The 14094-nt window shown below is 41.1% G+C and overlaps 1 protein-coding gene across 1 annotated transcript in view; it reads right to left on the bottom strand.

The window, feature by feature from the left end:
- The window catches only part of GDAP1 (ganglioside induced differentiation associated protein 1), a 92417-nt gene that overhangs the window by 39296 nt on the left and 39027 nt on the right, over positions 1-14094 (bottom strand). The window contains exons 4-5 of the mRNA XM_085605418.1: positions 8891-8985; positions 6907-7021 (exon numbers count right to left, since the gene is read on the bottom strand). Coding sequence (XP_085461544.1) covers positions 6907-7021; positions 8891-8985 — 210 coding nt within the window. The remainder of the gene's footprint in view (positions 1-6906; positions 7022-8890; positions 8986-14094) is intronic.

Genomic DNA, 14094 nt, shown 5'->3' on the forward strand with positions numbered 1-14094 from the left:
ATGCAGCCAAACAGCAAGGTAACATCTTCAGTGGAAATATATATACATCTGCCCATCTAGTAATAACTTTCCATACACTCTGAATAGTCACCATTTTTCTTCTATGAAAGTGAGAGGAAAACGTGTTAAGTGAAAAGGGAAATTTAGGGAAGTTGGAGGAATATCCTGCTCGAGAGGAAAGAAATGTGTTAGTCTGCAATTGTGGCAGTTGTATTGCACGATAGCTTCCCAATAGGAGTGTGCAAACATCTTGAATAGAGGTGTCCTTGAAATTGGCCTAAGCTAAAACAAGTATTTTAATGATAGAAATAAAACACACCAATTCCCACCTACTTAACCACATCACTCAAGAAAAAGAAAAGTACAATAGGAAAATACTTCACCAAAGAAATATAATGTGACAATTAGTCAAGCAATGAGACCTCTTTTTAAAGCTATTCAGACCCTGAAGTATACCCGACCCCTGTGAAAAACAAACGGCTTTTCTCTAGGGCTCACGAGACGGTGGGAGTCAAGCAAATTACATCACAAGACCCTTAAAATCTCTATCTTACAGCTGCAATGAATTCATGATGGTTGCAGTTATAATTGACTAAATGTCACAAAATGCTAAAATACTAGCAAAAGAGTAGTGTCCATGAGGTGTGCATTGGAATAGGTCCGGTGAATCAACGCACACGATGATATAGGATGATAATGAGGGAAATCAAGTGGTAGAAAAGAAGGGAGGATCACCAATTATTTACTAACTGTACAGTTATAAATTGTTAATAATACAATTCCATTCATCAGGAGTTGTGTTTTTCCCTATCCGCGTTTGTACCATCATTAACATTAAGTAAATAAAGAAATAAAGGACTTTCACATCTTTGCTAAAGCACATCTGTCTATAGGAATATACACATCATTAAAAGGTACTTTGTTATCCCCTAGGTGTATCCCATTTAAAAGCCGTTATCCACCATACCAGAAACATCCCACACACTACTCACCTGTAGCGCACCACACAACCACAATTTACATGTGACTTTCACTACTGCCAAACTGGTCATATCGACCACATGAGACAACTTCGGATTCTATACACGGTTCACAGCCATACCAGTCACTCCAACGACGTCTACACTGATCACCCCAACTGAAGAGAGAAGGAAGATTGAGACAACATTGACAGTGACATGCTGAAAGGTTCAGGGACAACACCAGCAAAACAAGCATTAACATAGCCAATAGGTCTCGCCTTTGGGACCTTATAAGTATTTAGTTATGCAGCACAATATCCTTGGTGCAACAACATCAGCTATTGCATGGCTAAACACTTATAAGGTCCCAAAGGCAAGACCTATTGGTCATGCCAATGCTTGTTTAAGATAGAGATGCCAGCAGCAATGGGCTGCCTGATCCTCCACAAATAAATAAATACATTTAATCTTTTTTTTTTTTTTAAAGATAGTGGGTGTCAGGGGCAACATAGGAGTAGGTTTGGAAATAATAGGAAGTAGGTAGGGGTACGGTAAAAGCAGACCATGAGAGCCAGCAACAAAGCAGCCAGGAGAACAGCAAACTTGCAAAAAAGCAACATGGAGTACCAGTGAGGGAGTAAATTTGGCATGGTAGAAACACACAATAGAGCTTACAACTCAAGGGAGATAGCAGCACAGAGTGCAGGGGCAGGTATTTGTCAGTGGGAGAAGCACAAGAGGGAGGTAGCTGGAAAATACATGCACTTTCTTGGAGTGCTTAAGCTTAGTTCGCTAAAAGTGATCAGTGGAAGGATAGAAGCCAGCAAATTAGATATATGGTAAAAATGTTATGCTCCAGGGAATGGACAAGACCCTCCAGCTAGGCGATGAAAGCCATTAAAAAAGAAGCAAACAATTAAGAGTGACAATAAAGCCAACCAATGATAAGCTATGGGCGGGCTGTAAGCCCTGCAAATTCTTGGTAGACCCACAATAAGTCTTTTGTAATCATAACAACTTGGCTATATGGTTGGCTCGACTTAACAACTGAAGCGATATAGCCGGTCGCTGGAAATAAAGGACAGTAAAAGGGAACCTTCGAAAGAGATAGCGGCTCTTCTGTAAAAACAAGGAGGCTTTTGGGAAGGTGGATCCTCATTTTGAGTTTTATTTTTTTGAAATTGTACAAGAAAGCAAATGGGCATTCGAAACAGACTATTGATGGGTTAAATACAAGTTAAAAATTAATCTGTTAAAAAAGTATTGGCAAAGTCAATTGCTCAGGCATTGGCCGTCTGCCTTAGGGTTAGCAATACTTTTTTGTTTTTGCCATGACTTTTATAAAGCACTGTTGTGGGAGTAGCCAGAGCTTGAGAAACTGAGAAAAAAATATTTTTGAGTCTTAAAAAGCATTGCCACAGTAGCCCCTGGCAATGAAAGGAACAACTTTGCGTGCAGAAGTGTTCCTTGTGATAGGGTAAAAATGGCCCCACTCACAGTGAGGAAATGACTAAAATGGCAAGACCCATGAACCCTTGCTGTACACTTTAGTGGGAGAAAGAAAAATGTGAACAACACAACAGACCAAGGAGCTGAAATTCCCTAAAAATAAATATAATATATTCATAATTTTAATAAAATAAAAAGTTTTGGCTAACACCAGACCTAAAATTACTCAATGCCCATTTCTTGGGGACAAAGATTGGGATATCACTTAATGTGCGAGGACAAAACGTATGTGGTGTTGTTTCTGCCACAATAATTTTTGGGGTGAAAGGAACTACTGCAACGACCCACGTGTATTAGGTACGCTGACAGCTACTCCAATCGAAACTATTCATCGACCACTGTGTATTTTTAATGAAAAGATAAATTAGGTCAGCATTTTAACATCACAGGACCCACAATCCCCAGCATGTAACAGTTAATGTGTATGCACAGCGACAAATATTTAAACAGCACTTCCAACATGTCTCTTATGGACCAAATTGGAATAACAAACACTCTTTCAACCAAGCGCTGTGAATGGCGCTATGACCCTGACTCAAAGTTACTCTATCGAGAGAGAGGTTTAAAGCGATATAAAGGGTGCAGTCTGAAGCGCTTTAGGCATGGCAGAGCACACAGAAAAGCTGTATAAATACCCTCACAACATACATGCAATCAAGCCTGACTGAGGTGGGAAAATCCCCATTTTTAAAGTCAAAATTTCTTTATTCTGGCGGTCTACTTTCTTTTGAGTCAATGGAGGAAATCCACCCCTTTGATTTGTCAGGTTTATTTATTTATTTAGGGTCATTTATGATTTATGTTGATTTATTTTTGTCAAAATCTCCCTCTTTCCCCTTTTAAAATGTTGGTTGGCACGTGCGCGTTACTATACAATGCAACGCGTGCTCGTGGATTAATGGAAGGTATCGAAGTGCCAAAACAAAAGTCAAAGGTTTGGACTACGGAGATGCCAATGTGGGAAATCTGAGGTGAACCGGATTCAAATCTTCTGTGTCCGACCCCCTTGCCCCGCTCCTAACAGCTACCGTTTGCTTCTTCAAACAATGGACTTGTTTGACTAACTAGCCAATGCACCATAAACAAAGAAACTGAATTTATGTAAATTACCCAAAATTGTATATGTTTTTAATGGCTTTAATTTGGAATTAACCCTCATCGTGGAGAACAAACCAGAATGCACTGCGCATTTCTCATGCCATACAGTCAAGTTAGGGTGTAGCAGCAGGTGCAGTACTACGTACCAATTACTGTAGAGTTTTACAGTAGAACCACAGGTTGCAGCTATAAAAGTGCAGTTAGTTGATTGATTGAAAGTCACGGTTTTCCGCAAAATAGCACTAAGATTTGTGGGATTTTTAGCTCATTCTTGTGGTGAACAAAAGTGAAATTACAAGTCCCTGAACACAACCCACGGGTGAATAAAAAGACAGCCTGAAGTTGTCACTCACAACCTACTTGACAGTCACGTGCATCCTGGTTAATCAAGCTTCAGCGGTCTCTGGATGGATGGACCGGTTGTGCACGCTTGAAATGATCGTGAGATTGTGTCTCTCTTGGAACCTTTTATTTTCTAGTTGTGTACCCCTTTGTCAAACAGTGCTGCCGTGCCGGACACACACACAGCCCCCTAGTGTGTGGCTGGCATGGCAGTGGTGCGCCCCCTGATAATCTGTCACCAAGCAGGCGTAATGGCCAGAGCTGGCCACTTTGGAACTGGGGGAACCCGGTTCGAGTCTCGGCGTCGGTTCAACATCTGTCATTGTCTAACATAACTGGTGCTCATGTAAAGCGCTCCAATACCTTTGGGTCGTGTTCGCGCTATATAAACCTGCCAAAAAAAAAAAAACTTCCTGTGATTCTGGGCAAATCACTTAATCTCTTCCTGCCTACCTAAAATTAATGTATCCTTTTGAAACGTAACTGGTGCTCACATAAAGCGCTCCAATATCTTTAGGTCGAGTTGGCACTACATAAACATTGCAAAAAGAAAACAAACAGAAAACAGTAAAACATTTGTTCTCCTATAAATTCATCCATTCGAATGGTGTTGGGAAATCTGTATCTTCGATCCTCTGCCATTCCCTCCATCTTAGCCAATCATTAACCGCGGAACCAATTAGTGCCTTAGTCCAACTGCCCACCCTCTACCCCTAGGACCAACACTTGGGGTAAGTAAGCTACTTAATACCAATTAGCACTACCGATCGTGTTAGTGAAATAAAATGAGTCCTATTCATTTGCGGAACAGCAACATACTATTTAGATTCCAAGAAAACATTAGGTTTGCGAAACAAATAAATGCTGAATTAATGGCAGTATAGGCGAGTGTGCTACAGTTCCAGATTGCTTTTTGAGGTGGCGTGCGGTCACGGCTTTAAGGGGGTCAAATGTAACACTGAACGGCAATGGCTGATTTTAGAAAACATTTTAAAGGAAGACAAGCTGGAGAAGGGGGGGGACTGCAAGATGAAGTGCAAAGGATTCCGAAGGGGTTATGTGCTGATGTGCGAGAGGGTGGGAGGCTGATTGAAGTTGATACGGTACGGCTAATTTGGGGAAAAGCATGATGGGATAGGGTTATTTTATGTGTGGGGAGCGCTGACGGGGCTAAGGCGCGGTATTGAGAAGGACACACGTCTATTAGGCTACATTGTAAGACAGAAAAGATTAGGTAAAAGGTGGATGAGCTGTGGGCAAACATGGAGATGACGGGAAGCGCAGGCAAGGGAGACATGGGCAGACCGATGCTTGGGAACCACATGCACCAAAGGCGCGTCCGACATCAATAACAAAGGCCGACAATACAAATGAATATTCAATATTGCCACGGCTGTAACTTTTTCACAAACTAATGATGTGCTGGAGCAGCGAAATTTTATCGCGGTGTGGCAGGCTTCGTAAATAACGCGTCATTCCCTTAAGTTTTGAAATGCTATAGCTGTGTGCGCGGCATCATACCGGTGTCTGAGGAACAAGCGAGGCCGCGTGCAGGCTGATAAACCGTTATAGTCCTGAATTGCAGCTGGGCACTCCCACTGCTGGAGACCGGTAATTACATACAGGACATGATCCTCTAACCGAGCTCAGTCCCCCGGCGGTGATAGCGCAAGGTTCTGTTTCTTGTAAAGCGGGGTGAGTGAATCCACAAAGCGCATTTACCACCCCTGAGAATGCGCCGCTCTGACTCGTCACACGGAACCGGTTCGCCGCAGCAGCTCTAGTCTTCGTCCTTTGTATTTCGCATAGCTCAGATGGCAGCATCTCCCTCCTCCACAGAGCCAGCCCGTTTTAGCACAGCGAGAAATGTTCAGAATAATTACATATGAAGAAACTCGGAATCACAGCCTGCGAGTGATAAGATAATAGCAGCCATGCCTGTATAATTAAATGGAACGCAAACGTTCACCAAATGACAAACGCTCACTGCGTGCTGCTGGCGTTTCCCTTCCGGGAGCGAGCAGCAAGGCGCGATCATTGCTAACAGATGGTGCCGCTGCTCGCTACCGCAAGGGAAACGCCAAACGTGCATAAGTGCCCATAGAGAGCAGTGCAAACATGCACGAGTTTTAGCAAAAGTGCTGAGTGATGCCAAAAGGTCTTTCTAAGCAGCGCTTCCGCGCTGCGTAGGCGAGAGCTAAAAATTACGATGGGATTCCCAGTACATCCAGGCAAATGGAAGGAGCTTACATCCCTCCAGGGAACAAAAAATGTGGTAACACTTCCTGGAGTGGGAGAGAAAAGCGGAACAACCCTGTAAGGCAGAAAAGCAAGTGTTGAAAGATGGAGTGTAAAGGGAAAGTGATAGTTCTTGTATGCTGAAGAGAAGGAAGTGATAGGCCCTGGAATGGGACAGGTTGGCCTAGTATCCCACAAACATAAGAGAAAATGGAATGGAAGTCTCTTCAGGGAAAGAAAAAAGATACATCCATTAATATAGCAATGTTACTGTATCTAGGTTTTGTGAATAAGACTTTTTTTTTTTAAATATAACCCAATTTAGTAGTACTAAAGGTATTGTTCTCAGAACAGTGATGCCACTCCCAGGGGCACAAGGTCAGGCGGGGTGAGAGCACCTTAACCCAGAATTGCTTGGTGGATCAACTTGCTCCTACCATCAGGTGACACAATGTCTCCAACACTATACATGTGTTGTGATTCTTTCAAAAAAATTATATATATATAGTTCCGGCATATTTTCCTGTTTCCCCCAATCTCCTCCAGTTCCATCTTGGACTGACAGTAGGTGATACAGAGTGCAGGGTCTGGAAAAGGGCTTAGAAGTTGCTGTTTGGGAGCATGGTGGATGTAGGTGGTGGTCTCTATGTGCAATTAAACTTTGTAGTACATATGTCAACTGTCATGGTTTGTTCAAACCTTCCTATATCTGTTCCTTTGTACAAATGTTGTCTATCATTAGACAATTAGATGATACCTGGTGATTCTTCATTTCTTCTCTGTAATTCGGTCTCGACCTGATCCAGAACCTTTTCCAGCTCATCAAGGATTTTCTTCAGGTATTTGATGTTATCATGTTCCAGCAACTTAGACTGAAAGGACCAAATTAAAAAGGGTTAAACCAACTGTTACTCTAAAATATAACAAATCAACACAATTTATTGAGAAGACAACACCAAAGTTTGCTTTTCAAGCACATAAATTTAACTATTCAAATTGTAGGGATGGACGCAACATATTTATTTTTAATTAAAAGTCTCTATTTTTCAGAATTTTTAGAGATATAAAACATATTCCAGAAATTACATTTCCTTGTAGCTCCTGTACGCATCTTTGCTGTGTGCACTCAAACGTCAACAAACAGGAGTACAAAAGGAAGCCAATAACTCAAAAGCCAATGCACCCCACTTAATGTTCCGGAAAGGGAAGCTTCTTGCTTACATAGCACTCCACACCCAGAGCCCATGTCACTGGGCCACTCCATTCCACATCACTGTGGGGCATATTATCAAGCACGGCGTTACAATTATCGCCGCTTGAGCGGCAGAAAACTGCCGCTAAAGCGGCGATAATGGACTTGATAATATGCTCTTGAGAATTCCAATAGAAGCCCATGTTCACACCAGAACATGGGCTTCTATTGGAATTCTCTAGAGTATATTATCAAGGCCATTATCGCCGCTTTAGCGGCAGTTTCGTGCCGCTAAAGCGGCGATAATTGTAACGCCGTTTCTTGATAATATGCCCCAATGTTTGTGCCCCGTTCTCCTCCTCCTCAAAGCGCAAGCTCACTCGGTATCCAGTCCTCCTCTCTCTATTTTTTTAATAATATGTATCTGTAATCCTTCAATTACATGGTTTGATCACAACATGGCCTTGATAACAAAGATCGACTTTCAGCTGTGCAGTGGAAGGATGAGACTGCATGCCTAGTTAGGGCAACATAACATAGTATAGCTTGCTCTTTAATCTAGCTCATTAATTCATTAGTCTGATTACTTTTTACTTTAAAATCTTAATTTCTGTCAAAATAGACCATTAAAGCACATGTACTATACAATGAAAACAAATCAAATTAAAAATGCAACGTAAAAGATAATTTTTAAAACCAAACATTCACAATTAAAAAGTTCAGAATCGTGCTAAAAGGACAAATATACATCACCCCCGCCCCCAATGGGACAAGAATGATGGTGGGTTAAAAGCTCAATTCTTCAAGAGCTGCACAATAAATTAAGGTTAAAACAACATTGAATTGAGAAGTCTAATGATGTTAAACAATGGCCCACCTTGAAGCATATTTCCAGTGTCACAAAGACTGCAGATAAATCGGAGCTGCTCTGAATTTTTTAATCTGTACTTTCTGAAGAACTGGAAGCAGGAAGCCCTTTCTCAAACGTTTATAAAATGCACAAAAGAATATAAAATGCAGCACGGTTTGGTCTGAAAATTCGTCACATGGGCAACAGCTAACACTGGTGGCATCATATTGGCCAAGAGGGAAACATAATTTCCATGTAACTGAGCCCAGATCAACTCTGGGGGCATATTATCAAGGACGGCTTCTATTGGAATTCTCTGCGGCATATTATCAAGCTCATTATCGCTGCTTTAGCTGCAGTTTCCTGCCGCTAAAGCGGCGATACTTTTAACGCCGTCCTTGATAATATGCCCCTCTGGTGAGTTATGATCTTTCCCAAGGAAGGCTAACCCGTTCCAGACACGGCTCCATCCTGGGACACGTTTGAATCATCAGGTTCATAAAATGGTGGTCTTATTATTTGCACGTTTCATGTCTTTACTCATTTGCAAATATCTTTTTCACATTTGCAGCTTGCAGAATTCGAGATTGTATGGTTTAAAGTTACATTCAGTAGCCAAAAGAAAAACAATCAATCACTAGCCAATTTCTTTTGTACCACATTTAATATTTGACACCACACCGGTGTGTGCAAGCTTACTTTAAGGCGCTTCTGCTTCGCAATATAGGCATCTTGAAGATCAGGGTTTTCCTGGGCACGTTTTTTCAGTTCCGTTTCTGTGTTTCCGATTTGGGCTATTGAACAACAATAAAAACAGAGAACAAATTAAATCATTTAAAAGTAATTGTGACATTAGATATTTAAACATTGTGATACGTAATTCCGTAAATGGGTAGATTTACAAAGGGAAAGAAACTACAGCACTTCAACCAGATGTTGAGCTTTTTGAAATTTCCAAATGCACAAATGAACCAAGGATTTTACATACTGTAGAGACACTCCTGTGTGCACATCTGCAAATGTAAGCACACTTGTGCCTCAAGTGACGCCCGTGAAACCAGAATATTCCAGCTGCTAACAGGATAGAGACACAGTAGTCCTCTCGGTATTATAAATGGTGAGGTGCTCTTTCAATACTAATTAATGAAACCTTTATTTTACCCACAGTACAGCAGACCCCTATACCTGCATTTTCATTCCCAAACAGCAGTCAGTGGCCAGTAAAGGTGCCACTTTAAAAAAAAAAAATTGGGGGAGTTTTATATAGCGCAAACTAGACCCGAGACATCGGGTATCAGAGTGCTTTACATGAGCACCAGTTTTGTTATAGATGGACACATTCATTTTTTGTAGGCACGGGGAGATTAGGTGATTTGCATGGAATCACAGGATGTTGAGTGTCGTTGCCGAGACTCGAACTCGGTTACCCAGCTTCGAGGTGGACCACTCTAGTCATAAGGCTACACCCTCTCCCCAATAAACAATATGTTTCATTTTGGGGAACACGGGAGAGCATCTATGGTTCTTTGGCCCACCGTGTGCTCCCTCAAGGCCGACAACATACTTCTCAAAGAAAAAGCTGTCCCACAGACATGCTTCCCCTTTGAGAATGATTATCACCCCAACTTGGAGGTCAGTAACTGATCAATGGTTTGCAACTGCATTTGCGGTAAAAAAAAAACTGCTTTGTTCAATTGTGACTCACAAATAGGAGGGGGCACCTCCTCCTATTTGCGATTCATATGGAATATTAGAACATTGGAATGTGGAGCACTCCATTATAGACAATGGAGTGCTCCGTGCTTCTACGGGCCGGTAAAGGCCCGCAGAGCAACATTCCAATGTTTTACAAAAGCCTCTCGAAGCTCGAGGGGATTTAAATCTCCTCGAGCTTCGAGAAGCCTTTGTTTAATTTGTTAGAACATTCTGCCCTCTAGTGGCAGAATGTTCTAATAGCCTTATAGCCCTTCGTAGCAGGGCTATACCGCTATTAAAGTCCCGCTGCTTTTGTTAAAGTCCCTCGCCTTCGGCTCGGGCCTTAAACGCTGCAGCGGGCCTTTAATAGCCGGTATAGCCCGCTACGGAGGGCTATAAGGCTATAGTAAAAGCCCTTTTATGATTCAGAAATATTTTAAAGTCTGGTTTACAGCACAGCTCTCACCAGACATTAGTTGATTAATGTAAAACAGGGATTTAAGATGCACTACCAGGAGAGGGGCTTTTGCTCCGCCCACATGTTGGGGAACCAGGAGTTCATGTTTTGATTGGGCAGACATTGTGTGCTTCCACAAAAAAGTGCTTGCCCTCCACACAGCTGTGGTGATTTCGTTTAATTATCAAGCTGCTTGAGCTTGAGTTTTCAGGGGCAAACACATGACCTTCTTGCTACTGAAGTGTCTTAGATAGCTAGGTATTTATGGTGGTTGTTTTTCGCTGGCAGTAGCACAGAATGGGATGGCAACCATCTGTGCTGCTGCCAGCGAACAACAAACACCATAAATATGCAGTTATCTAGGACACTATGCTTCAAAGTGCAGTTATGTGTTTGCCAGCCCAAAGCTACACTAAAATGCATGGATTGTTAGGTCCTTTGCAAGACAGACACCCGCTGCTATGTTTAGTTTCATTATTGCAAGCATATGCCCATTGTGTTCAGACAGTAGCATGCTTTATTTTTCTACTTGTTTTCTTTTTATCTAGCATATGATGTTGGTTTGTGTGTGTTTCTTTGTGGTTGTGTCAGAGGGTAAATGCAAGAATGAATCAGTGGGTGGATGAATAGATGCATGAGTGCAAAGATGAGTGACAGTGTGTATGTAAGATGTAAGGTGCCTAAATCCATCAATGGCACAAAAGGCACTTTCTTTCACACGCCAGACCCATTGGCATTGCCAATGCTTGTTCTGACTTGCAAAAAGGGCTTCGATACATTGTAAAATGGTGTTTTGTGGTTGCATGCCCTGTGTTTTTACAAAATGCACACTCTGCAGCAGCAAAACACCTTTATACTGGAGGACATTAGCTGCCACATTAGCAGCCCAGCTGAGTAAAGAATGAATAAAGAAGTATGTTATGGAGAAAAGCATAATTAACTATTCAATTTGCCACTCAAGGATCAAAACGTCCTATCTCTTGAGACTAGTCTTGCCATTCCTATTTTTTTTTTAAATAAAAAGTAACCATTGTAAACTGGCAGCATGGTGTGTTTCTTGAAGAAAAGGGAAGCTGCATTTTTTTCGATGAAGCATTTCTATTCCATTGTGTATAAGATGCAACATAGCAACTAATTGAAGATAATGGTCCTGACAAATCCTGGTAGGTTCATTGTCTCTGAACGTAGATGACATTTTAGGATTATGACATACTGCTTTTTGCAGTGAATGATTTCCCAGCACATCTCCTATCCATTTGTATAGACTCTACTCTGCCCAGAAGCACTGATCCCAGGGTGAAAGAATACAACGATCGAGAGCTCCTAGTTGGGGTGTAATGTAGAAAGTACCTTGAGAATTAATGAATAGTGGGCAAAGAGTATCACTTTGTCACTGCTGAAGACAGGCTAGTTCAGTACAGCAAAATGAGCTTTGCAAAGATTGACTCTACCTGGTGGCGTGATATTAACAACACAATTATATAAAGTGAAACATCAAGACACAAGCAGTCGTGGGTTTGAGTGGTGTAGTCACCAACAAGACAAAGAAGATAGTTTTAATGGGGAAAGTGGTTCATCACAAGGGTAAGACATAAAAAAGGAGTCAATTTACCACTATTTTGAATAAAGAAAATACACTACTATATCTTTTATGTGAGGTTCCATTTAAAATAAATACTCTGTGCAAGATTTTATCCTCAAATGTATCTGAAACACCTGGTTGAAGGAGAAAGGCCTTACTTCCTGTATACTGATAGACCATCAACAATATTTAGGGGTTGACAATGCCACAACAAATGACAAAATCAGTATCCTTGTGGCTCCACTGTCTCCTCTGGAGTGGAAGAAAGGCCGGCTTCTGACAGCAAAATCTTGGCTGGCTTCACTATCAGAAACCCTTGACTCAGCAAGCCATCTACCACAGGACCGTCAGGGAGAAACATCTATGACAACGCAGGCGTTACATCGTAGTGCTTTAAAACGCAGTCAGTACCACAACTGCGACATTACTGATGGAGCAGGGTTTTGCAAAAATGAAACCTGCTCAAATTAATACCCCCATAATATGTACTAATAATAAGTAATTGTCATAAAACTAATGTACACCCAACATGAACACAAGGGAACTGCTTTGCGTATGTCTAAACTGACACGTAAATAAATAACATTGTAATAACTTTAGTGCTTCAAAAGAAAACAGAGAAATTGCATGAATAGGCCACATGTGCCTCAGTATTTTGTGTGATGCATCCTGCTTTAAAGTAATTATTAATGCCACTTTTGCACTAAGCTTATGCTAGGTAACATTTAATGGGGAATAGTGCAAGGTGGGTGGTAAACAGTGAAGGTTTCATTATTGTATAATTAATAAATGTTCATTTTCATTTACTTTAGTATGCTGAATGAAGCAACCATCTTTATAAAATTGGCTAATGTGGGAGGGAGAGCTTGCAGGAGTGAGGCCTCAGTCATGAGGCAAACAACACGCGCTGTGCACGGCAGATGACATGAGAAGTGTAAAGGCCAGAGTGTCAGACAACTGCCAAATGCTGTACTCAGATGTGGGACTGGAGATGCATACTGCATATGATGTTAATATATAATGAAAGAGAATTGTTAAAAATGTGTATCTTCTGTGGGGAACGTGGGAACGGACTAATATTCAGACCTTGGGAACTAGTATAACAATAAAGCTGTTGAATTAAAGGTCAAATCATGGTGGTGTAACAACTGCACCTCCCAAGTCCACCAATCCCTGTACAAGTTTGATGATAGTTTGCAACACTTGTGGGATGGACATGTCAATTTTAGAGTATAACTGGGTTGCCTTTAGGGGTGTGGTTTAGAGCTTAGGCTGGCAGGAGAGAAATGGGGAGATGTGTCACTTTCCGTCGGTTTGCAGAGAGGCCTAGCTGTACCTGACCTGTCCTGTTCCTGTCCTTATACCCTTTATTCCCTGATTCTGTTCTGGGGAACCCTCACCATTCCCTAGACCATGGGTGTGGTTTTCCCTACAGACCAATAGGTTTGTATTTAGCTAGAAAATCGTTCTAAGAATCTAAATATAAATGTATTTTGTCACTGAAACTTTTGTCTCTCCACCTATCCACTCCGTCAATGATTTATTGCTATGTATTATTTAGATGAAACTATTGTCTCTTCATCTATCCCTCCGTTAGGTATATTATGTTTGGCATAAATATTTGCTGAACCTATTGTCTCTTACTCTATCCACTCCTTCAATGCATAAAGTGATTGTTTAATTTTGGATGAGTTTATATTTCATATATGATTTCTACTTTTGTGAGATTTAGTGTTTGTAATCTGTGACCAAATGCAACTGAGCATTAATCCTTTAATATTTGAGATAAAAATGCATTATTAACTTTATTGAGAGTCCGTGATCATTTTATCGACTCAATGGTTGATAAAGTCAGTAGTTATCATTGCCATCAACTATTCAACTAATTGGTCCATCGACCAAATAGAAGGAAAGTTGATATTAAAAGGATTAGTTATTATAAGATGTCTCATTTGAATCAATAAAAAGGAAAGAAATGTTTGGACATATAAATTGACCCCAGCGCATCAGAGATTCTGTGTGAATGTGCATGGGCCATTGTGTTATGATGTTATTGATTATTGACCCCTGATCAATATTTGGTATTGGCGCTAGATCAGTTTCTTGGTAGCAGAGGACAGTTTAATTATTGATTGGTTTGGTGATGATTATTGATTATTGATTATATGT

Source organism: Triturus cristatus, chromosome 5_1, assembly GCF_964204655.1.
Source record: "Triturus cristatus chromosome 5_1, aTriCri1.1, whole genome shotgun sequence".
NCBI lineage: Eukaryota > Metazoa > Chordata > Amphibia > Caudata > Salamandridae > Triturus > Triturus cristatus.